This window comes from Oratosquilla oratoria, chromosome 1, assembly GCF_046742065.1.
Source record: "Oratosquilla oratoria isolate Oo_2021 chromosome 1, ASM4674206v1, whole genome shotgun sequence".
NCBI lineage: Eukaryota > Metazoa > Arthropoda > Malacostraca > Stomatopoda > Squillidae > Oratosquilla > Oratosquilla oratoria.
The window spans coordinates 122,055,852-122,082,847 of NC_134777.1; the positions used below are offsets into that span (position 1 = coordinate 122,055,852).

The 26,996-nt window shown below is 39.0% G+C and overlaps 2 protein-coding genes across 4 annotated transcripts; one reads left to right on the forward strand and one right to left on the reverse strand.

Moving 5' to 3' along the window:
• Positions 1 to 1,094: 1,094 nt before the first annotated feature.
• LOC143025951 (uncharacterized) lies at positions 1,095 to 16,474 on the reverse strand. 2 transcript variants are annotated; one of them, XM_076185941.1, is made up of 10 exons: positions 16,337 to 16,474; positions 11,982 to 12,073; positions 10,660 to 10,865; positions 9,143 to 9,193; positions 8,670 to 8,711; positions 7,224 to 7,351; positions 6,791 to 6,931; positions 6,450 to 6,676; positions 3,233 to 3,365; positions 1,095 to 2,840 (listed from the first exon to the last, which is right to left on the reverse strand). In XM_076185941.1, the coding sequence occupies exons 1-10, from the start codon at positions 16,363 to 16,365 to the stop codon at positions 2,090 to 2,092; spliced, it is 1,800 nt and encodes a 599-aa protein (XP_076042056.1). In that variant the 5' UTR covers positions 16,366 to 16,474; the 3' UTR covers positions 1,095 to 2,089. The 2 variants fall into 2 exon arrangements, with proteins under 2 accessions (XP_076042056.1, XP_076042050.1); XM_076185935.1 differs by having other exon boundaries at positions 8,670 to 8,750.
• Positions 16,475 to 16,596: 122 nt separating this feature from the next.
• Positions 16,597 to 22,341, forward strand: LOC143025965 (uncharacterized). Of its 2 annotated transcripts, none has more exons than XM_076185951.1 (2): positions 16,597 to 16,696; positions 20,788 to 22,341. In XM_076185951.1, the coding sequence occupies exon 2, from the start codon at positions 20,804 to 20,806 to the stop codon at positions 21,938 to 21,940; it is 1,137 nt and encodes a 378-aa protein (XP_076042066.1). In that variant the 5' UTR covers positions 16,597 to 16,696; positions 20,788 to 20,803; the 3' UTR covers positions 21,941 to 22,341. The 2 variants fall into 2 exon arrangements, with proteins under 2 accessions (XP_076042066.1, XP_076042073.1); XM_076185958.1 differs by having other exon boundaries at positions 16,610 to 16,710.
• The last annotated feature ends 4,655 nt before the right edge of the window (positions 22,342 to 26,996 follow it).

The window sequence follows — 26,996 nt, forward strand, 5'->3', positions numbered from 1 at the left end:
TAGCTCCCTTCCTGTTTAATACATACATACATATACCAAGGCTTTTTCCCCTTACAAGGGAGGTAGCCAAAAAGGAAAAGGCATAAAATCATTTCCACCCATTCCATCCCTAAATACACTCCACCCTCCCTCTTTCCTCTTATCTTAGCACCTCCTGGATGACGGGTCATCCGTTTAATACAATGAGGTAAATACACAACAACACAACAGGAGGGGAGGGAGCAACAGACTTCCCAGAGTAAACAAAGCTACCCTGCTGCACCTCTTCCCCACCTTGTAGTAGCCCCTCAATAAGAGGATGAGCCCCCATCTCCAAGAACCTATATATGGGTTTTCAGGTCACCACCCAACATTTAAACAGTACTATCACAGAATAGTATTCCCCACAGAAACTGACAAAGATACCATCACAACACTGGAAACACAGAATACCTTATCCTACACTGCTCCACTCTAAATTTACCCAGACAACAATACAATATCTCTTCCTTGAGTGACTTGAGGCTGAGTCCAATGGCTGTTGCTGGTTACTAAGGAACTGTAAGTTCATTGCAAGAGACCTGTGGCAATGAATTAATTGATTGACCCACCCCTCCACTTCTTGTCACATGCAATCTCAAGTACTTTACACTTTTTCAAGCTTCTTGCTGTTCACTCGTTCCATTCTTCACCATCATTATCACTTGTATCTCATCATTTATTTTTGCCCACAATCACTCATAATGTTCATCTTGCATTCCCTTCTAAATTCGTAATAAGCTGTTTCAATCTCTCCTCATAATCAATTACAAGATTGTGTCATCCACAAATGACAACTGACTTCCTTCCCATCTCCCATTTTCAGTAAATTCCAAACATCTACCTAGTGCTCTTGCATTTAAACTCCTTCACTATCATCATCATCACTATCCCATCCATATACACATTGAACCATGGTGATATCACAACCCTGATGCTACCTCAACATTATTTTGTTTTCTTAGTATTTAGAAGTAAAACTATGACCTTAGAAGTGATTTTTAACCACTAGAGTGCTTTAAGATATGACCACATCTTATTTCATTACTAGGATAAAGAAAGAAAACTTACATGCAATCTTTATTTATAAGTATTACAAAAATTCAATATCACCTTTCAAACAAGAATATCTACAAATTCCAACAATGACAATGATCTTCCAGTAATTACCATATTGTTTGGCTGAAACTCTTGAGTAACAGATGTTCATGTTAACATCTGCCTCAGCATAATACTGTAATTTATGACTGTCAACCTACAGTCAAATATGTGGTGCAACTTCATGGTTAGGGAAAAGTAAACATGAGCGGGTTGAGGTGGGAATGAATGGAGTGAGGACTTCTTTCCCATATCTTAACTACCTTGCTTTATGGAAAATTGTATACATCAAAATGCCTCTTCCTCCTCATAGGATGGGTTGTTCTAATGGTCAGTTGTTTATGGGCATTTACATATGGACAATCTTGGGTGGTCTTTCATCCACAAAGGATGTAGGATAAAAGGGGCAATAAATGGATGCTGGATGCATGTGGGATGGATGAAGAATAGATGTATTTACTTAACTGTAGTGTATAGGAATGGAGCAATGCTCATTGGGTCCCATCTCCTTGGTGTATGCCTTGACTGGGCCAATCCCCTTACAATGCTGTAAGGACCTCTTGGTATATGTATGTATAAATTATGAAAGGTGCATATAGACTAGCCCTCCCCCCATCCACTCTAACACTTGTTGACCAAACTTTCCTAATATTCAACAGACTGATCACATTTTCTTGAAACACCCACATCCCATACTATTTCCATATTGCCCATAATGAGAAATATATTCAATGAGTAGGTAAAAAAAGATTCAGGAGAGGGTGGGAATGAAATGGATGTGAAGGGAATTACACTTTTTGACTTTGGCTACCTCCCTTATAAGGGGGGGGAGCCCTTGGTATATGCAAGTAAAAACAATTCTGCAACTCAAAGTTGAATAAAATTATGATATTTATCAGAACATCAACAATGCATGACAATGTGAAAAGGATCATCAATCCATTTCAAGATTTTATTCTCATTCCAGTTTTGTCTACCTAGATCTAGAATTGTCTCTCGTCAAACTGTTAGACCTACTTTGAGAATGAGAGTCATTTCTTGATATGCTTGGTGACCTACTTCTAGAGGAGCTTCTAGATATTTTAGATTTATTTCTCACTGATCTTGGTGACTCACTTCTAGATCTTGATCTATTTTGAAATGATGACTGATTTCTAGGTTTCTTTTCTTTATTTCTTGGTGGGCTAATTGACTTACTACATCTAGATTTGTACCTCTTCTGACTTGGTGATCTACTTTTAGATTTATTTCTTCTAGGACTTACAGATCTACTTCTCGATTTCCTTGATCTTCTAGGCGAGCTTGAAGATTTTCTAGATTTCTTAGATTTACTTATAGCAGGGCTTTCAGATCTACTTCTAGATCTGGATCTATCTCTAGATGATTTTGACTGCTTTGATTTTCTCTGTTTCTTGTGTGATGAATTAGAATTTTTCCTTGGCCTTTTCCTAGATAGACTCCAGTCCTTCTTCCTACTTCTAGATGGAGTCCTGGATCTAGATCTAGACCTACTTCTCCTTCTAGACCAGCTTCTGGAAGGACTTCTAGAGTACTTTCCTGTTTTCATTCTTGATGGACTCCTGGACCTGCTCTTGCCTCGCTTTGATTTCTTCCTGGACGGAGTGACCGGACTTGGCGACCTGCTCAAGGACCTATAAGACCTGGAGCTCTGGTGTGGTCTTCTGTGGACTGACTGCCCTCCTGGCTGTTTCCTGAAGGATCTCCTAGGGAGGTTAGAAATTATATAAATAAATAGATAAACAAACATATTGATAAATAAATGCATATACCAAAAGGCCCTCTCCCTCTGATATGGTAGTGGTTTTACTAAGGCACATGCCCACCTTTCACCCATTCCACGTACATAATTTGTCCTCTCTATTTTAGCTCTTTGCGGATGAAGGGTTATCTCTGTCTCCTGCATACTTCACGAGTCAGAGGCAAAACAGCTGAAGCTAGTTTGTACCACCACTTCATTTCATGGCAACCCTCTCCCTTCATCCACTTAAGAATTTATTGTAACGCAGACAAGAAGAAATCCCTTTGAGCTACATCAATTTCTCGTTCATTCACAACCACTCTCCACTCACAACTCTCCTGTCCTCTTACAGCTTACCTTGAATCTGGAGTGTCATTTTGACTCTTAAAGTTATCGCGGTCTGCCTGGAAGAAAGCGTTTCCTGGGTTCCTGAAGGGATGGAGGAAGTTACACATACCTCCCTTTGGACACTTGCCATGCCAGTACAATCCTACCACAATAGAGAGCATAAATCAGGGGATAAATATTTCTTTTATACATAAATGTTTAAACAAGTGTGCATAAACTCACTTCCTGCATAGAGAAAAGAATGAGAGAGGGAGGTGGTTTGATTATACTATGAATATGCATGGTAATTAATATCCTGGAAGGATTAATAAAATGGTTGTGCCAGGAGAGAACAAGTGGTAGATCAAGGAGATGGATGGTCAAGGTGACTAAATCCATAAAATTTTGTGGTCTAGATGTCTAACATGTAAAAATACACGTGGGTGGAAGTGAGCTGGAAAAAAATGAGTAAATTAAAGCAACAACACCCTGTTCCATGATATGAGTACTAAGTATGAAACAAGGTGGTGTGATTTTCACTTGATTTAAATAGGAAGCAGTGAAAAGAATAAGTATGATAAGTGAATGTTACATTGTTATAATGAAGTTACAGTGATGAAGTATAGTGACAGGAGGCTTTTCAGCTCATAACAAGGTCTTCAAACTGTAACACATTCAAACGCCTTGGCTTGAAGCTTGTTCCATTTTCTGATGTAGTTTGCAAAATTTTTCCTATCTGCTTTTAGATTAAACCCGTTCTGACAACTTGAGTCTATTCCCATCTGGTTTGAGACTCTCATCATTCTATCTTCCAAGGGCTTCATCCTCTTTATTAAGGTACATTTTGCTCGGTGCATTTATCAGCCTACCACAGCCAATGGCGGGTGATGTGCATCATACTGGCATCATATTTGGGTTAATGGGTTGCTAGATTTGGTTAAAATCATCAGCCTCGTACTTTGCGGCTCATAGCAAAACACTGGCATCATATTAGGGTTAATGGGTAGCTAGATTTGGTTAAAATCATTAGCCTTGTACTTTACAGCTCGTAGCAAAACATTGGCATCATATTAGGGTTAATGGGTTGCTAGATTTAGTTAAAATCATCAGCCTTGTACTTTGCAGCTCGTAGCAAAACAGTCACATTCAAAAACAAAGAATTAGTGCTCTATACAATAGTTTGACAATCATCACTGAGTCATAATGATCAGTGGTGGGCAGCGATAAATTTTGCGATAAAGCGATAATGATAAAGCGATAAATTAGTCCTATAACGATAAAGCGATAAATTTCCAAGATACCTTAAAGCGATAAGCGATAAATCCTGCGATAAATCCAAAAATACTCTATTTTTGCTACTTATGCATTTAAAAACCTCTTTTTTACACTTAAAACACCATATCTGTTTGCCACGTAACAATGAGCCTGTAACCTCCCGCCGTAACTGTTTTTCGTCTTCTACTTTATCGCTGGATTTATCGCGGGAAATTTGAAAGCGATAAATATAAGCGATAAATTTTTCCAGTTAAAGCGATATTATCGCTTTACTTATTGCAACGCCCACGACTGGTGTTGAGTGACAATTGCACTGAGCAAAACATACTTTAAGGGACGTAGCCGAGTCAAAGGCACACACCAAATACCATCCACCACCTTTGTTTCCCTCTCATCTTAGCTCCAAATGGATCTGGTTTGTATCTAGTGCAAAGATATTGATGTTATCAATTCCTTTTAAAATCCTGAAGTTTTTATAAACCAAGTCTCTTCACTTGTGTGCTGTTACCCCCAAGGTAGGTGTTTAGACATGGAAAAGGGACCTTCTTCCCCCCTTCACTGCAATTCACTTCTTTCTGCTTCCTACTATTCTCCTGGTTACCACTATATTGTCCATCAATGCTCTATCTACCACCCTCTTCTATGTGTACTTAAGCTTGACTTTCCTCTTAAACACTGTATTTGTTATCAACTCTCTAGACACATCTCCACCATCAGCTCTCCACTACGATTCTTTTCTGACACTCCACACTTCCCAACCACTCCATCTATTGGTTCATTTCCTACTCTAGCATTAAGGTCTCCCAATACCAATAGATTGACATTTCTCCCTAAACCCTCTATGCACTCATTTAAATCTATCCAAAAAGCCTCCCTTTTCTTTACACTCTTCTCACTACCAGGCCCATATGCACCTACAAAAACCCACATCTCCCTTCCCAGTTTCACCTTTATCCACATTAACCTTGAAGAAACCTCCTTCCACTCCACCACACGCTTACCTACCTCTTCACTTACAAGTATAGCCAACCCCCCTTCTCTCCCTTGTCCTCTCTTCACTCCTGAGATCCTCCCAACTACACTCCCAAACTCAAATCGCCGCTCCCTTTCAACTTAGTTTCACTCAATGCCAACACATCCATATTTCTTCTCACAAATATACTGCCTATCTCTTCCCTTTTACTCTCATCTGTACCACATCCACACACATTAAAAGACTCAAACCTTAGGGTGCTGGTTGTTAAACTCCTCCGAGACCCTCTTATGAATTTGCTTTTTTTAGGAATGTACCCCTTTGGGGCTACAAGGTGAAGGATGCCTAGTCCTATCCCTGTCCTATTTTTGTTGCCTTATATGACTCAAGTGGAAATACTTGGTGGCAGTATTCTTTTCCCCCACTACAGAGTTTGGCAAAATGAGAAAATGAATATTAAGAGAAGTGGTACGGGATAGTAACGAGAGTGGGGGACAGCATATTAATGGAGGGACAGTTGTAGTATAATAAAGTTTCATCATTTCTCTATGAATAGAGATTTCCTCTACCACAGACTAAATGATGTGTGCCTCTGGTCTGTAGGGTCGCCCCATATAGACCCTAAAGCAGAGTTTCTCAACCAGGGTTCCACGGAATCCTAAGGTTCCGCAAAAGGTTATTGTAATAATGTAATATAGACATCCTATCTAACCTATTATTACAATGAAAATAAAATGAGAAAGATATGGTATGTGTATTTTTTTTTTTTTTTCGCAGGGGTTCCTTAAGATATGCAATTTATTCAAAGGTTACGCAAGGGTAAAAGGTTGAGAAACGCTGCCCTAAAATATCAGTTGCATGCTAGTAGTAGCTTTTAACCCCACAATAACATGTAGCCAATACCCAGAGTGATGAATTTTATCTAATATTTCTTAATATCTACTGGTGACAATCCAAGAAAAGAAAAGAAATAATTAAATAGAATAAAATAACACTCACCACAAATGGCTGATTTCCACTTATTGATTGACACCATAAAACAGGAGAGCTGTCGCCCAGCGTACCACCTGCCATTGAATACCGACACTGCTCTCATCGCCTCCACCTCCTCCGAATATTGCACATAAACACTGCCTTGCAAGTGGGGGCTTGTGTTACAGCACACTTTGAACTGAATAACTTCCCCATGACGACAAAATTCCGGAAGAACGTCAAAATAAAAGTCCCTGAGAAAATAAATGGGATAATATCACCCTCATTACATCAGTCATCTACACTACAGTAAAATCTCTACTCATTATGGATTGACAACAAAACAATGAAAACAGAGAGCAACACACTTGAAATCCTGATATGTTTCGTCCTCGCCATATTCGAGTGCAATGTCACCGTCATAAGCATCGAGCTGCTGCTGCCATGCCAGGTGTTTGTACATGTTGGGCAAGAGAAGTGTACAGCTCTCCTCTGGATACTGATGCTCTCTAGTAGGAGTAAATGCCGGTCTTGTACAATAAATCTAGCAAGTGTTAAATGTTCAAAAACACTAAAATCATTTATGTCCACCTACATTACAACAAAAATAATGTCCTATATTTTTCTGATTAATTGCTGAGCATTATCATTACATTAAAGTTTAAAAATATTCTTACTGGAATATCAAAACCAAGAGAACAGAAAAAAAGAAAAAATGAACATATAAAAAATCAAAAGAAGAAGAAAAAAAGAGAAAATAAGTAAACAAATTCATGTTAGCTCTCTTATCACGTGACTCACCGTGAGCAGCTGACTCCAAATCTGCAGGCTGCAGTTTTGGCAAAAAACGGACATGCCTCCCCTTTCGGACGCTCTCTGTACATCGAACTTCCCGCAGGTGCTTCAGGGTTATGCCACTCATCTTCACCCTAGAAGGTCCACAAGAAAAACAAGAGGACATGAAAAGAAACTCATACATACACATATATATACCAAAGGCTTTTTTCCCCCTTACAAGGGAGGTAGCCAAAAAGAAAAAGGCATAAAAACCATTCCCACCCACTTCATCCCTAATACACTCCACTCCCATCCACCCTCCCTCTTATCTTGGCACCTCCTGGATGACGGGTCATCCCTGCATCTTGTCAAAGATGTCAAAGAAACTCAAAAAGGATAATTATAGAAGAGGTCTGAAAAAGAATAGCTTCCCACACAGAGTGGTGGATACCTGAAATAAATTAGATATGGCAACAGTGTGTGCAAACACTATTCAAGAATCTAAGAACAAACTTGATGCTGAAAGATACAAAGACGGGTCACCACGAGCATAGCTCTCTTCCCGTATAATACAACTAGTTAAATACAAAACTATGTAAGAAAGATCTAGACAGAAGACTTTGTAGTGTGGAATTTAATGAACCATGCCCTTGGTCCAACTCACTGGTGGCAGAGTTCAAACTGCTGTCACATCAACCTCCACTACTGGTAGCAATGCTCTAAACTGTTCAGCCAGCAAACTCCAGTAAATTAACATGATTTATAAAAGGCGCCAGCTTTAAACTACATACAAAATACCATCTATCTATGTACCAAGGGCTTTTTCCCCCTTACAAGGGAGGTAGCCAAATTAAAAGCCAAGTTCCCACTCCCTCCCATTCTGCTCCCATCCACCACCCTTTCTTCTTGCTCACCTTAGCTCCTCATGGATGACAGGTCATTCCTGTATCCCGCCCACTGCCCACAAATCAATACACAAATTATCAATTTCTTTCAACAAGGAGCTAATATAAGAGAAACTAATGGGTGATGGAGCAATAAATTGGTGAATACAACAGTAACCAGCATTAATGACCTAATGGGTGAAAGAACCGATTTACAGTGGTGAATGTATACCAGACACCTTTAAAGCATCCATTATAAATATGTACCTCATCTTAATCCTGCACCTCATCACTATTTTTTTTTCCAGGGGTTATCTGATCACATCTTACTTAAAAAATATTATAATAATGACAATAGTAACAAAATAATAATAGTACATACATATACCAAGGCTTTTTCCCCCTTACAAGGGAGGTAGCCAAAAAGGAAAAGGGCATAAAATCATTCCCACCCATTCCATCCCTCAATTTCTTTTTTATTATTTTTGGTACTATTATTATTTTTATAACAAAATAATAATAGTACCAAAAATAATTATAAAAAAATATATACAATCCAAATTATCATTAAAAAAAAGGTACTCACCTCCCCTAATCCCTGTATGGCTTCCCGCAAGAGCCGTTTTTCCTGTGGTGAGAAGAGGGCGATGACCAATTCTATAACAGACTTGTTAAGGCTATTCATATTAAGTGTGGCAGAGTATAGTCATCACCAATGTAATCATTAATATCAACCCTCATTCCTAGCAACAAAAACCTAACACACAATGCATTCCATATATACATTTTCACATGCAATAATGTAACAAGACAAAGTAGCTTCTTGGAAGTATAAAGTCTGTGTATGTATATGTGTGTATGTATATATATATATATATATATATATATATATATATATAATATATATATATATATATATATATATATATATATATATATATATATATATATATATATATATATATATTCAAATATTATCATTTAGGGGGAAAATATTGTAAAATATACAGAAAGCCATAGGTAAGGATACACAAGGGCCAGAGTAGTGATGGCCACTACCTGTGACATTTCTTTCTCTTGCTGTTTCTCCCATTCCAGTCGGATCAACTCCTGTAAAGTAACAAATAAAATACAAATGATAAATTATAGACATAATCATATTCTATATTTTACCAATGCATAATAAAAAAATAAAAGTGCTTGCAGTAGACATGTAGCTGTCCACATGCATCTAGAGACACACTTGTGCTATGCATCCACAGTAGCCCTGTCCAGCAAGAAAATTTTCTTCCTCATCCTTCCCATACTAAACACAAACATACATTATACTAATGACCCACTTTCGGAGAGGAATAGGCAAAAGTAAAAAGATCCGTATATTTCGATCCCTATCTGTGATCCTCTTCAGTAGATGCAATTACATCTGCTGAAGAGGATCACAGATAGTGATTGAAATATACAGATCTTTTTACTTTTGCCTATTTTTCTCCAAAAGTGGGTCATTAGTATAATTTTACCAATGTGCTACAATGTTACTTTGTTGTGACATACATACTTATTATACATATAGTTATTATATCAACCCCACCACCCAGCCCACACACATCAAAAAATCCATATGTTGCCCTCATGGATGAAAAGTCATCCCTCTTCCCTGGCACACTGCTCAGGTTTGAGGTATTGCAGCAAGAAATGGCAAGATAAAAAGTTATTACCTTAGAACCCATAAGGGATTGTTAGTTATTTTCTTGCTGTGTTTATCATGGAAAGTTCAAGGAAGCTGGTCATGCAATGCAAATTCCTCTACCAGCCCTCCCATGCCAAAGACAGTAAAATGATAATCTAAATTACCCTAATCTGAATCTAAAAAGGAACTGTTAATAACTTATTTTGCCATTTTAATATGAGAGGGACTGTGAAGTAAATTGTGTCATTGGATGGGACCACTGCACATGTACTACAAGGACATTACATCAGTCACTAGCTGCATGTTGGATGTACACGGTTTGTATCAGAGAACAGTAGCAATCAGCTGAAAAGCTGCACTGGTTTATTCATAAATTCATAAAATATTATTTAATTCACTAGATAATATTACTTTAATAATCTTTTCTTATTTTATACAATACAAAGTCAATTACTATAAAAAAAACTGGTAGCTTTAGGTGCAATATGTAAATGCTGTGATGTTCAAGTTGACTGATCACAGATAGCCTGGAAGTTCATTACAAAGACGATTGTAATTATCAAAAATAAAATAAAATATCTTTTCTTACTCAAAATATTCAGCAGTATTCTCTTCCTGTGCCATTTTGAAAATTTCATATGTTTAGGTTTCTAAGCATTTTAATTTTTCATAAGAACAAATATCAAGTGGAAAAAAAAATCTTTAGGTCCCCAGCAGTCCAGATAATTGAGATTTTACTGCATTCAGATGAAAGAATGTGCGGACTAAAACTTTTTCAAGGAAACCCTCCACCATGACAACACTCCCCTTAACAATTTTGTTCAGCCACATGTCACACCATTTCACTCAGTTGAAAGAGCTAAACTACACAACATAGATCTTCCTTCACCTCCTGTTTCTTCCGCTCTTCCTCCTGCCACTGCTGGATTTCCTTTCTCCGAAGCCAGGCAGCATGAAGAGCCAAATCCTGTGCGATCCATTCCTCCCGCTTCCTCTGGGCAGCCGCCTCCTCTTCCTCCTGTGCCTCTGCCTCCAAACGTTCATTTTCTTGAACTTGTGCGGCATAGACGGGATCAGCCAGCAAACGTGTGAATCCTTCAAAGACAAGTTGTTATGTATTAGATTTATGATAAATGTCTGTGTTCACTAGTATTCCAAGATGTAGATACAATTAAAGGTTGTCAATATTTACAAAACAGAACAAAAGAACCAGTTTTGGGAAGGGGAGAGAGGAAGAGAGAGAGAGAGAGAGAGAGAGAGAGAGAGAGAGAGAGAGAGAGAGAGAGAGAGAGAGAGAGAGAGAAAGAGAGAGAAAGAGAAAGAGAAAGAGAGAAAGAGAGAGAGAGAGAGAGTATGCATATTTACCTAATTGTGGTATACAGGAAAAGAGCGATGCTTATTGGGTCCTGTCTACTATTCTATAATTTTCTATTTTCTAACATACCTAGACTCAGATTCATGTAAAGTTCCAACTTAATCTATATCTTTGATTTCCAATTACAGTCGTACCTTGGTACTCGACCGCCTCTATACTCGACCAAATCGGTGCTTGACCAAAAAATTCGAGTAGAAAATGCATCGGACCTCGAACAGATTTTCGGTACTCGACTAGCTCGAACAGCGGGTAAGCGTCAGTTTGACTCAGACCGCCAGCGGAGTAAGACGTACGCAGTTTGTTCGAGTATTTCTTCCCAGATTTAAACTTTTTCGTGTTGCACTAGCCCTTAATAATGGGTCCAAAGAAAGACAGTGATAAGGGGAAAATTGGTTTCGGTGTTCGAACAAATCGGTGCTCGACCACCACCTCAGAACGGATTATGGTCGAGTACCGAGGTACGACTGTATCATATTTAGATTTAAACTCATGTATTGTTTGAGCTTGTGTGATTCCCCATGGGCTTGGATCATGTGTTGGACTCATGATCAACAGCTATTTCCCTCCTGGAAAAGAGCTCAGTGCTCATATACAACTGATCTATAGGTAATACTGTGACCTTACACGCACACACCCCAAACTACCCACCCAGGAGAGTTTGAGTAATGACTTGCAGCACAGCAATACTGAAATTATTTCAGCCCTGGGCGGGATTTGAACCTGGACTGCCATAGTGGCGGCTGGGAACTCTACCAACTGTGCAATTGAGTTGCGTGTGCATGTGAGTGTATGTGTATATGAGTTTGAATGCACCTGCTCTGTATGTGGCAACCTACCTTCCTCAAAGTAGGCATCTCGAGCCTGAGCCCTCCTCTTTCTCCTACACCTCCTCCTCTCTCTCCGCAAAATCCTCCGCCAAACTGCATGACTGAGGAAAGGGAAAAAGTATCATTACTCTTTTGAATACATACATACATATATATATATATATATATATATATATATGGAAAAAGAAGTCACGGGTCTAGTTCCGAGTTCCTGAGTTTATTCCTTAAATAAACTCAGGAACTCGGAACTAGACCCGTGACTTCTTTTTCCTCCTTCATCAACTTGTCACAATATACCAGCATATATATATATGCAAAGAAATCACAAAACTCACGTGATAAACTATTTTTGCAGAAACCACCGGGAAATTGAAAAAACAGATACCGAACGTTTTCGTCTATTTCGACATTTTCAAAGGTACAAAAAAGCAATACAGAAAGAAACAATAAATACATAAGAAGACAAGGATACTCGGAGAGGTCCCATGTTACATTTTATCACACACAATTTTGTCAATAATAAAATTGTCCAATTTAAATAAACCCAAACTCAAGTTCATGTTATTTCCAAAATTTATTTTTATAAAACAAGATTCAATAATATTTCTTTCTATAATATTATTACAAGAAGTACTTATTTTAGAATTTCCCCAGTCAATATTATGACCATAATCCCTTTGGTGGACAAATAATCCACTGGACACTTGCCCCGTTCTAATACTATATTTATGTTGGCCTATTCTTTTTTCTAAGCCTTTGCCTGTTTGGCCTATATAAATAAAATCACAGTTTTTACATGGTATATTATAAATACATCCTTCTTTACTTCTTGGAGAATTTTTAATTAACAGACTCTTAATGTTATTATTATTTTTGAATACTATCTGGATACCAAATTTTTCAAAAATGCTAGGAAGATGGATTAAATTTTCGTGGTACGGAATTGTTAACATATTTTTATAATTGAATGGTTTGACCTGCAAAGTATTAAGAAAACATTTCCTAGCTTTGATTTTTGTTTTATCAATAATTTGTTTTGGATATTTTAAATTTTCTCCAATGTCATAGATGAATTGTATCTCTTGATCCAAGAACTCAGGGGAACAAATTCTATAAGCTCTCAGGAACATTGAAGAAAAAACTGACAACTTGGATTTTTGACTGTGATACGAGTAAAAATGAATGTACGAGAGGACATTGGTCGGCTTCCTGTAAACGTCAAATTTAAAGTATCTTCCACATCGGTAAATATTTACATCTAAAAATGGTAACATATTATTTTCTTCAACCTCTACTGTGAATTTAATGGAATGCACCAAATTATTTAAATCTGACAAAAAGGTATCCAAATGTTGATCATTAGGCCAAATGCATAATATGTCGTCAACATACCTGTACCAAACTGCATTAATTGGAAGAATGTTTGGTAATAACTCTCTTTCAAAAAACTCCATATACAAATTGCTAAGAATTGGAGACAGACAGTTCCCATGGCCATACCAAATGTTTGAGTATAAAAGTTTCCATTAAATTCAAACTTAGAGTCTATTACACATAATTTGATTAAACTAATAATAGTATGAGCAGGGAGTGTAAAGTCGTTTCTTTAATTCTTTTTCTAGAAATCCTAACAAATCTAAAACCAGGACTCGGGTGAATAAACTTTTAATATCGAAACTAACCAACTTAAAATCAAATGTGATATTATGTCCAACCAGCTTTTCGGTTAAGTCAACATTATCTTTGATATGAGAATGGGAAATTGTCCCAACAAGAGGACTAAGAAGAGACACTAACCATTTGGACAACTTATATGTGCAAGACCCAATAGAACAAGTAATGGGCCTAACTGGATTATTAACTTTATGAGTTTTAATTAGACCATACATGTATGGAAGTGACAGAGATACAGTAACACATTTTTTTATCAGTTCGTCGTTACCTTTTAAAAATGTTTTAAGCTTCTTATTAAGTTCACTATTAACATTTTCTAGAGGGTTCTTGCTCAATTTAACATAGGTCTCTTAAAATATTTTTAAAAGGTAACGACGAACTGATAAAAAAATGTGTTATTGTATCTCCGTCACTACTTGTTCTATGGAAGTGACGGAGATACAATAACACATTTTAGAAAAAAGAATAGGCCAACATAAATATAGTATTAGAACGGGGCAAGTGTCCAGTGGATTATTTGTCCACCAAAGGGATTATGGTCATAATATTGACTGGGGAAATTCTAAAATAATTACTTCTTGTAATAATATTATAGAAAGAAATATTATTGAATCTTGTTTTATAAAAATAAATTTTGGAAATAACATGAACTTGAGTTTGGGTTTATTTAAATTGGACAATTTTATTATTGACAAAATTGTGTGTGATAAAATGTAACATGGGACCTCTCCGAGTATCCTTGTCTTCTTATGTATTTATTGTTTCTTTCTGTATTGCTTTTTTGTACCTTTGAAAATGTCTAAATAGACGAAAACGTTCGGTATCTGTTTTTTTCAATTTCCCGGTGGTTTCTGCAAAAAAAAAAAAATATATATATATATATATATATATATATATATGTATGTATATATATACCAATGGTTTTTTCCCCTTAGCAAGGGAGGTAGCCAAAAAACGAAGGAATAAAATCCACTCCCACCCATTCCATCCCCACATACTACACTCCCATTCATTCCCCCTCCCTCCCTCTTATCTCGCCTCCTCCTGGATGACAGGTGATCCCTTGCAAACAAAACAAACCATGGCCATTAATAATCCCTTCACTACCATGTTCTTTCTGCTACCAGATGATCTTGTTGAGCTCTGTACTACCCATTCTCTTTTTTCTTTCTTTAAACAAAAGAATTTCCTTTATCTCAACCTCCTTCATACTGATACAGGCAACCATATGACAATCTTATTCTGCTGTAAAGTACCCCTTTGGTAGCAAGTGAATTATTAATTATAAACTTCTAAATAAATAAATAAATAAATAAATGAATCATAATAAAACAAATAAATAAAACAAAATAAATAAAAAATTAATAATTTTCCATAAGTGTGGGGCCATAGTACTGCATATTTATAAAAAGATAACCAATTTTGTTGCTCTTTCGTCTTCCTGTTCCAATCCCTCACAGAGATAGGAGAAAACTAGGAAGGCAATGTCAAAAATCTCATGCCTTACTGAGGTATGTTCTGCATAAATTAGGTTTGGTTAGATCAGCTTATATTCAATAAGGCTCAATTAAATTAACTTTGACCCTACAATGGATTAAAAAAAAGGAAAAGAAATGTGTGTTTCAGTTGAGACATCAGTTTTCATAATACAAAAATAATAAATCACCACTATCATTTCAGACAACATTCTTTGATTAATTACACTTGAAAAACTGCATGATAACATTCATGTATAAGACAGTAAAGATCATAGCTTTGTTCCAATTTTTTAAAACAATAAATGTCAATTACATTGTTTTTTATCTGTAAACAATAATCATGAACACTTCTCCCCAACAACTATTTTGGTAAAATTGTCCACTATTTTTTCTACAAAAAATTACTCTCAACACAAAATCACCACAATCAAATAATAAGGTATTATTTCCCTAGTACACATGCAAGGACCTAAAGAAACTGCTAAATATATAGTATTCTTATGGACGCATATCATCCTTACACATGCAGTTATCTTAGGGTCACAACCAAGAAGTGGAGAGACAGATTACAATCCGAACCCCATCAAAATTTGCTCACTTAATTTAGAACACATTGACCATTGTTGATAATTACAAAAAATAGGAATGATTCATGACATCTTTCATACTTTTTCAAAGAAAAAGTTAATACTGCATACACACAAATAAGTCACCTATACCTGTATCCATTCCTACTTAAAACAGAATGGGTAAATTCAGTCTGCTGAAGAGTAAAGAAAACTGTTCAACACATAGCAAGATTTGCCTATTGAACTGAAAGGATATTGTGTGGTCATTATTTAAGCCTGATAAAATTCTTTATATACATTTCTATCGACTAGGTTTGAACTTCAGCCTACTGGATTATCTTATAATCTTGTCTTGTCACTTGTGTTTAGAAGCAGAGCTACAATCAGTACACAGTGACAATAACACATCATACCTCTCCTGTATTATTTTACAAAACTATCCTGTATTTCCTTAAAACTACGAATTCATTAGCAATGAAACATAATAGACAAAATAAATGTCACACTAAGAAACTACTTAAAACAAGAACCAGTGATAATCATAATATCTGACATTTAATTTAAAAAAACATTTTTGGTTCTCAAAGATGGACAGAAGATTACTCAAGTAGTTCAGTTAACAACAAAACGTAGCATAACATACCTGAGTTTTTCAGTGATTTTTATATACATAATCAGTAGATGTCATAATGTGTCAAACTATATTGCACAAGTACTATAATTCCGCCTTGCTGTTTCCGAACTCACTTTATACGATCTTTTCCCCACCTAAGACATCCTTTGTTTTTATCTTCTAAGGTTAGGGATCAATATTATACTATAAGTATTCAATATTCAAATATATAATGTCAGTAAGTGTGTGAATAACGCCAATGAAATTAGTAAATTTAATGAGCTGAAAAATTAATATTGATATTATACTAATTATCCCTAAACAGTCTTATTTGCTTGCCAGAAGCAAAGTTTTATCAGTTTAGTAGTCTGTAGTGCACCCGTAATAAGGGTAAAGTATTTTGAGTACGTTATTTGGTAGATATCTTGATGTTAACATGGCAACAAGCTGTGCATTTATTGTTATTGTTCTACGATAGATGTGGTGTATTATGCAGAAATGTTTCTGGTTATTGTTTACCTAAAAAAAAAAAGACATCTACATTTATTGTCTTCAGAAATCGGAGCAAAACTAAACCATGGGCTGTAGTGTTTCCTACATGAATGTTACCATGTAGTCTTGTCACAATGCGTCGATAAAACTAATGACTTGTTGTTGATGCTTTGTATTCTAATTCTGACAATCCCTACAATGTCGACAGATCTGATCTAACCTAACCAAACTTTATTAGCCTATCTTCTGAATCCCTACCATTGACTATAGCCATAGAACTCCCAAAATAGGCCTCTAGTTATTTATGAAGAACCTTGACCATTTGATGTACCTCCATGTACCCTACATAACCCTCCTGCCGGATCCTGGAGACGCAGATATAACCCCCTCCCCTAGTAGAAGACAGTAATGACATCCGTTGCCATTTGTTTTTCTTTGCTCTATCAGACAGGGCTAGCGTGGGGGGGGGGGGGCTATTAACCCCCAAAAAACTCATTGCCTCCTTTGAAGTAATAACGCATTCGTAAACATCAAAACGCAATATTTACAATGAAACATTATTAATAAGTATACCTTATTTTGTCAATTCTAAGATAAAATTTAGTTCAATATTTATTCAAGCAGTGATATAGGTATTGAAAGAAAATTTGAAAGTAATGCCCCCCCCCTCTCCCCGCGCCCTGGATTTCGAGTCACGAATTCGAGTCTGCCATTATTTAAATAAGGTTAGGTAATTGCATTCGAAACGACACACACACACACATATGTATAAGTGAATATATATATATATATATATATATATATATATATATATATATATATATATATATATATATATATATGTATGTATGTATGTATGTTCTTTCGAATGCAACACAACTTCGTTGAAAAGCGAGTTAAATGTGGAATACTCGCACAAAAATTTTCCAAGTTGAAATACCACTGATGTAGGATGTAGTTTAGAGCTGATTATATTTCTAAGTCGACATGGCTCAAGAAATGTACGATTTTCACATACTCTACTGTCGCACAGACTGCCAGTGTACCTAGCGGATTTTGGAACAAATGTTACATATTAAAATAAAAATATTGTGAACTCTTATAATTTCTGCAGCAATGGTTGCTAAATATTGACCAAGGAAATTTATGTAATGTGTTTTTGCATTCAAGTTTGCTTGCCGGGTGATGAGTCATGTAGGCATGGACAGGTGGCCACGTCATAGTAGGTGTAAGTAAAGGTAATCCAGGATGCCTGCAAAGGTAGAACGTTGACTCATAATGGAACTAATGGGATTGCGCCGTGAGGGAGGGGTGGGAGAGAGAAAGGTGTGGGGGAAGGGTTGGAAAGAGACTGCCTTGGAGGGAGTGGCTGACTCTGACGCGGGGGCGGAAGGATGCTTTTGGAACCGGTCGTTGCATCCGGAGGCCAGCGTCATTACGTCATGTCGCCGCAAGCAAGGCTTGAAGGTGGTAGCAACTTGGGTCGAAATTATTTTATTTTATTTTTTAACCTCTCTCGATGCGTTGATGGGGAATTGTTTTGCTCGACTCGAATTTTGCATCGTCATGTCGCTGCAAAGTGATCCTAATGATGAATTGCACATCAATGCTACGTTATTTTGTAAATTTTACAAGGTGGGTTTGTGATATTTTTTTTATTTTATATTTCACCCTCTAAGTATTTGTCGCTGTTTAATAAGGCTTGTATAAGCAAGATAAATTCTCAAGACGATACTTCATGGTAAATCAAGACCCCGACCTCAATGATGATAATACTAATACTGATAAATAATAATAATATTAATAGTGATGATGATAATGTTGATCATACAATAGGAGAGGAAGGAAATTTTCTTTCAGCTGAATAAAATCTTACGACACTGCCCAAAGCAGGTTGTTGATATTACAACCGCATATCAGGGTGCACCGCGTACTTCAATTAGAGAAACATCTCGCATCCAGTTGCTGGAATTAATTGCAGCAATCTTTAGGACCGACCGTCCCTGTTGCATTCTTTTTGTTTTCCTTTCTTTAATATAAACTGTTTTTAGAATGTAAGTAAATTAGAATTTGTTATTCAGTATTGTGAATGTATCATTGGCATTTGTGTTTTTTATATTTTTCATGAAATACTAAAATATTAGTAATATGAAAATAGAATGCATATTTTTATGAAAACAGATATTCGAGACATTGTTAATATACGCATGTACTGTACTTTGTATTATATTATTGTATATGTGTTGTATGTTAATTACATTAGGTTTATGGAATACTGATATACAAAAAATGAAGTAGCCATTATAGTGTACTTGAAAGAAATGGAGAATCAAGAGATTTTTATTTCTTATTGTTTTAGAATATATCTTTGGATTTCTTGTGTTTCACCGAAACGCATATTATTGAATTTATGCTATTAATATGTTATTTTTCAATTTGTGCTATTATGCCACGAGGGCATTTTTTTAGTGTAAGAGTTAATAATATGACAATAGATCTTCTGCTCTGCCATTGTCGCGCGATAAGATAGGAAACCGTTAGATTAGATAAAGTTTACGGCAAATCGCGGGAGACCGTTTTTGTCGACGACTTGACGTCATATGAAATCTCGGTTGACAGCGTGACGTCATATGAGGGACTGTCGGCCGATATGACGTCATATAATGTGTAATTTGACGACGTAAAGTCACGTGAGATGCTCGACGACGTGACGGCATGCGATATATTCGACATGACGTGATATTCGAAGTGACGTCACGTGATATTCAACAACACGACTTTATATCAGGTGATGTCCTTTCGACGATATGACGTCAGACGAATTCCGCTGACGATATGAAACGAAAATTACGTGAGACTGACCAGAATAAAGACATAAATCGTCATTTGCGATGAAAATGTCTGACACACAGCTGGCAACAGTCTTGTTATAGTTTGTCACTGTCGACCGATAGAGAATATGTGATTCTGTTGTCGTGGTTGAGGAGGTGGGACCAATTTTAATTTCTCCCACGCCCCTCTCTCTCTCTCTCTCTCTCTCTCTCTCTCTCTCTCTCTCTCTCTCTCTCTCTCTCTCTCTCTCTCTCTCTCTCTCTCTCTCTCTCTCTCTCTCTCTCTCTCTCACGTTCTCTTTCTCCCCTCTCTCTCTCTCTCCCTCTCCCTCTCTCTCCCTCTCTCACGTTCTCTCTCTCTTCCTCCCTCCCTCTCTCACGTTCTCTCTCTCTCTCTCCCTCTCCCTCTCTCACGTTCTCTCTCTCTCTCCTCTCTCTCTCCCCTCTCCCTCTATCTCTCTCTCCCTCCCTCTCTCTCCCTCTCTCTCTCTCTCTCTCTCTCTCTCCCTCCCTCTCTCTCTCTCTCCCTCTATCTCTGTTTAGTCTACGTTTAGTCTGGGGCCCAGAGAAGACACCTTTGCCCTCTGTGCTCGGATAGCCAGAAGTGGCAGTCACCGAGGTTCGAACTGGTGATTGCCGGGTGTCGGCAGATGATTTAAATCGATCGAAATGTTACTTATGTGTGTGATTACGCCCACAGGATGGTATCGCAAAGTATAAGTATTTTCTTGAGATTTTGAGAAAAAATAAGATAATTACCATTATACACATTTTTGTTTTACGAAACGCAAAATGCATCCGGCATTTTGAACTCGACTGTAGATGACGTCACCCGTGACGTCACGACCTGGTTCGAGTCTCGGAGTGAAGCTTCGGACGTGACTCGTCCCCTTTCTGTCGGATATGTGTGTGTGTCGGAGTCACAGAAATACACACAAGAATTTTTTTTTCGTACAGTCTTACCCAAAAGTAACGAGTGTGTGTGTGTCTGTGTGTGCAATTTATTGTCACGGAGGAAGTTGAAAAGTAGACGGTAGGAATCAGTCATTAAATAATACGTGACTCTGGTCCGCTAAGGGGTCACCGAAGTCCCTCCCCCATTTATTTATTTGTTTATTTATTTATTTTTAACCAAGTGCCTACTCTCACCCCCCACAGGTGATCCTCTTCTGCGATGGCGTCCCCCATCAGTAGGAAGGAGGAGGTGACGTCGTCGTGGCTGGTGGCCGCCCTCGGGATGCCCGGGAGGAAGATCGTCGACGTGACGACCAAGAACGTTCCCGTCAGGAACGGGTTCCTGAGCGACATGTTCCTGATCGAAGCCCGCCTGGAGGAGGACGCCGCCCTGGGCAAGGGGAGGCACTTGAACCTGATCGCCAAAGTCCCTCCGGTGGATCCCATGATGAGGCAGGTCGCCCTCGGACTCGGTGCTTTCGAGCGAGAGGTCGAGGTTTACAACGTCTTCGGCTCTGCGAGGTTCAAGGACGTCTGCCGAAGGGCGGGAGACCTCACCTTCCCGATCCCGAAGTCCGCCTTTGCCACGAAGAGCGACACGGGCGGGACGATCCTGATGAGGTACTTGGCGAGCAAGTGCGGTTACAAGGTCCTCACCTCCCCTGAGGGCCTGGCGACCCCGACCTTGAAGGTGGCCCTCGAGACCTTGGCCCAGGTCCACGCGACGGGGTTCCTCTTCCTAAAGGACATGGCCCCGGAGGAGCGACGAGAGTTCTTGCCCTCGAAGGTCAAGTGGGAGATCCTCAGCAACCACGTCCTCGGAGGTTGCAGCGCCGTCGCACGGAAGTTCTCGAGGCACCCGGTGAGCAAGGTCCTCCTTGAAGTCGCTGGGGAGTTCCGAAGTTGTCTGGACCTGCCCAGGAAGCACCCGAGCTTCGAGGCGATCTGCCACGGGGACCTGTGGCACGGGAACCTCATCTACAACGCGGACGAGTCGAGGGCCATTCTCATCGACTGGCAGCTGAGCGAGAGGGGTAACCCAGCCATGGACATCGTCACCCTCGTCACCCTAAGTGCCAGTTCGGAGTCCCTGACGACTGAGGCGATCTCCAGCTGTCTCCAGAGCTACTGGAGATCTTTGACCGAAGTCCTGGAGGCCGCTGGGTCTCCAGTCCCGGTCTCCTTCCTGCGTTTGGAGACCTGTGTCAACGAGATGTGGCTCTACGGAGTGCTGGTGCTGATGGGCAGCATCAAGACCTTTCTTGAGCAGGGGAAGATCTCCGACAGGAGGCTGGAAAGCGTTCTCAACTTCGTGCACGAGAGGAACCTTCTGCAGGCCTTGGCACTGGAGGAGTGAGGGTGACGTCACACGAGTAAGGGTGACGTCATGCGAGTAAGGGTGACCTCACGCGAGTAAGGGTGACCTGACATGAGGAAGATTCAAGCAACACATTCCTTTTTTCTTCTTTTCAGTGAGAGAAGGTCTGCCCATACACGCTTGCTGACGTCACGTGGAGGCCTCTCATCGGACCTAATGCACAAATGACACCAACCCATGTTAATTCTAAGCCCGCTGAGTGGCTGGCCGGCAGGATGATGTCATACGGTAACTGGGGCCAAGTTTAGTTCATTAATGGGAAGACCTTCTCTCAAGCCACGTTGTCGGAACATACAACACTTTATTTGATATTATGTATTGAATATATTTTACTCAAAAATATGTTTTAATTTTTATCTCTAATAAAGACCATAACTTTTCGGATTTGTTTATTTATTTATCTTAGGATTTACATTTCCCTTCCATCATTTAATAGCAGTTTAGCGCAGAAGCTCCGCCCTCCTTGGGTGACGTCACTAGTCTCGCTTTCCTGATTGGCAAGAAATTCATTACAAACGATAAAGTGGATCTGCGCGTTATTTCCCTTAAATATGACACAAGTATTACCATTATTATTATTATTATTATTATTATTATTATTATCATTTTAATCCTGAGGATGGAGAAAGGCTGTGTCTTCAGTGTGTATGCGTGCAATATATATATATATATTGTGTTGGTGTGTCAGCAAAGTGTGGAGCCTGAGACTTCGTGTCGAGTACGCTGACTTTGCTTTCTTTAGTCGAACTCCGGCAGGCTTCAGGAAGTCTGGAGGGTCCCTATCCGTCTCTTGTTGTGGTCGTCGTGGCGTACACACCTGGTCGTGCAGGTGGTCCCGGGGTCGTGGCGTTCCCAGGACAAGAAGCGTACTACAGAGGGTGGAATGGAGCGGTTTTTTTTTTTTTTTTTTTTTTTTTGTTTTTTTCTTGTTTTTTTTTAAGAACGGTCAAAGCATGTATAGGCGAAAAAAGTAGTGTGCGTGCAGTGTGTATATATGTGTGTGTGTGTATATATATATGTATGTATATATATGTGTGTGTACGGTGGCGGCGTCACTGATCTGTAGAGGGTTAAGAAAAAACCGGATTCGGTTCACAGACAAACGAGTCCGGATTCGGGTTCGCCCGACCGCCCGAGTGGAACTTCGACTTGTCCGGTCAAGGAGGACCACTCACCAATGTTTACATATATATATATATATATATATATATATATATATACATATATATATACATTATATATATATATATATATATATATATATATATATATATATATATGTCTGTATATATTGTAAGCTGTCATCTCGAACGATATCATGTGTCACGTCTGGGGGATTGTTGTAACGTCATGTGGATATATTGTGACATGATGCGAGTGTATTGTGACGTCGCGTCGCTGGGGTGGTCGTGACGTCACGTCGCATGCATGGTTGTCACGTCGCACGTATGAGGGTGACGTCACGTCGCACTATGAATGTGATGTCACGTCGCACGTATGAGGGTGACGTCACGTCGCACGTATGAGGGTAACGTCACGTCACACGTATGAAGGTGACGTCACGTCGCGTGTATGAGTGTGACGTCCCGTCGCATGATGAGTATGACGTCATGTGAGTGTAGCTGTGACGTCACGTCGCCGACCGCTAAATAAAAATAATCATTTCTATTTCCTTGCCTATCGGGTGATTTTTTTTCCATTTCCTTCTAGCCTAGTCTGGGCCAAGCAATTTTGTTTATTCATTTAGTAATTAATTAGTTATTTTAATTATTTATTCATTATTCATCTATTAATTTTATCTGCTATTCTTTATTTCTATTCATTTTATTCAGGCCTTTGTTTTTATCTATCTATTTTAGGTTGAATATTTACTCGCATATGTAAAAATAAATTTTACACAAATACACAACGGGTAACAGGTAGTCCTCGAGCTGGAGGTAACGGTGTGGAGTTGAGGAGGAGGGGGATTGGAGGGCGAGCGTCAAGGGGGAACTGCTGTCGCTGATGATGTGGAGGGAGAGAAAGAGGAGGAGGTCAGAGGTGACACTCGAGAATAGGGTTGGAGGGGCAAATCGGAGCTATGTCTTCCCTCCCTTCCCTCCTACCCTCTCTTCCTCCCTTTCTTCTTCCCTCCCTCTCATTCTCCCTCTCATTCTCATTCTCCTCCTCCCTCCCTCCTTTCCTTACTTCCTATCTTCCTCCCTAATACGACCCTATCTACTCCCTCTTCCTCCTCCTCCTCCTCCCTCATTCTTTCGGTCGTCGGGGGGGGGGGCACGTCCGTCGCCATTGTGAGGAGGAAGGAGCGGGTGAGGCCGAGAGGTGGTTGAGGCAGATGGCAGCGTGGGTGTCAGACGTGGGAGAGTATACAGTATGTGGGTGAGAATCTGAGAACTAGATGTGTGTGTGTGTACATGTGCGCGTATACGTGCCTGTGTGTATGTGTGTGTGTGTACTTTATGCTCGTGTGTGCGTGTATGTATGTGGCGAGGGTGAAGAGGTACGTAAAGGAATGATCACTAATCTGGCAACACTTGTGTAAGAGGTGATCCCCCCACGACAGTAAGCTCGACGCTGCCGATCTCGTCAGCTGCCTCACACGCACACATACACACACGCACACACACACACGCACGCCATAGCGTTTTATGTACAGAGCGATACAGGCTTATACTTATATTTAAGTTATAATTATACTTAATTTTTCATTTATTGTCTATTATATGTAAAATATTCAATTTGCCTGTTTATTCATTTATTAATTTACTTATTATTTCTTTATTTATTAATTTATTTTATTTTTTCATTTTGTAAGAAATTGGATGCAGGATTACTTGGGCAAGAACAAAGACGTTACACCGTGCGAGCCATTACCATAAATCTATTTGTTTATTTATCTGTTTATTAATTCATTAAATCGTTTATTGTTTATTAATTCACTGACATAATTTATTCCCTATTCATTTATTATATATATATATATATATATATATATATATATATATATATATATATATATATATATATATATATATATATATATATACATATATTCATTTATTTATTTATTTGTTTTCAGTTTTCATTTTTTTAATTCATCTATTCATATTATTATAATTTTGTGTATATATATATATATGTGTGTGTGTGTGTGTGTGTGTGCGTGTGTGTGTGTGTGTATTCTTTTTTATCTTGTAATCGAGATCAATTTACTGAAGAACCAAATATTCCCTTTTGGGGGGAGAATATAAATTTAGTTCCTGGGGGTGGAGTTGGGCTTGTCGGAACCCATTTCCTCGCCGCACTAGCGCTCCCCGGAAACTTCCAAGTCCTCACCGACGCCTTCCCAGCCCATAGGTGTCCTCATACTCGAATTAGATCACCTGAAGCACAGCCAGAATAAAATCAGTCATGTGCGTCACATCCCAGATGAATACATCCGTCTGGCGACAGTCTGGAAGGTGAGGAAGGGAGGGAGGGGGAGGAGGGGGGTTGGCGCCGGCGCCAGGATGCAGTTCTGCTACATAGGGTCACACAGGTCATCCATGAAGGCTTAATTGGATTGCTGACACGCACACACATACACACACACACGCACACACACATACACGCATCACACACGACTCGGTGGCGCGGTTGGTAGAGTCCCCCACTGTCACAACGGCGGTCCGGGTTCGAATCCTGCCCAGGGCTGAAATAATTTCAGTATCGCTGCGCTTCGAGTCGTTACTCCAGCTCTCGTTGGTGGGGAGTAGGGTGTGTGTGTGTGTGCGTGCAAGGTCACAGCATTACCCATAGATCGGTCATGTATAAGCTCTGAGTTCTCCCCCGGGAGGGAAGTAGCTGTCGATCACGAGTCCAACACGTGATCCAAGACTATGGTGAAACACACACACATACACAGTAGAGCGGCGTTAGATGTCTAGGGCGCATGTGTGTACGCGTATCTACCTCCTTGTACTATACAGGAACATATCCGAGAGTTGACTCTTGTGACTCCTTGACGTAATGAATAGGTTTGAGAGTCTTAATGATTACAAATGCTATGTCGGTAGAGATGAAAATCTCGGCAGGGTCACCCCTATCGAACAGGTTTTGTAAGAAAGATCAGACAAAGAGCAGCTCACACACACACAGTCGCAGGAATCACTGCTAACTGCCACGTCCTTGATGGCGAACAGGGAAATTCCTCAAAGATACCGTATATGGGGTGCCGTCATAATAACGGCGTGGACCATTGGGTACCTTGTTGATATATAGGGTTCCACCGAATGTACTGAATAAGGTGACACCAAAGAAATATTTCACCAAAAACCAGTTGGTAGGGAGATGAGATTACTGTCAAAATTCCTTCATAGCAAACATGAATTAAAAAAATAAATAATAAAAAATAAAAAATATTGGATCATCGTCTCTTAAAGGTCCAACCGCATTGCTTTGTGTGCTTACGGGCAGTGTGCCACCGAAGGTAAGCACTATCCAAGCAGATCTAAGTATTGGACATTAAACAGCATGAAGACAATGAAGATCTCTACTTACAACGTAAGAACTCTCTCAGAAGACCACAGGCTAGAGAGTTTAATGAAAGAACTAGACAATACCAAGAGGGACGTCGTGTGACTAAGTCCGAAGAGCGGGAGGTAATCTAATACAGTTACAAGATAGTCACCATCTGTTCTACTATAGAGTCAAGGAAAAAGAAAGATCAAGTGGAGTAAGATTTTTGATCAACCGAGAAGTTGCTGGTAACGTAGTGAAGTTCATTAGTTTATCAGAGTAGCTTGAATTGTGGTTAGGCTCTGTAAAAGACACACTAAAAAATCAGGTTTATGCACCAATTTCACAATGTTCAGATGATGACATTGAATTCTATGATGATTTAAGTCAGGTAATGTACCAAGAAAAGTAAATCCACGTTGGTAATAGGCGATTTTAATGCTAAAGTGGGGAAGAAGATGGGGGATGAGTCGTGCATTGGGAAGTATGGAGTAAGTGAAAGAAATAACAGAGGGGAGATGTTAGTTACTTTTGCAAA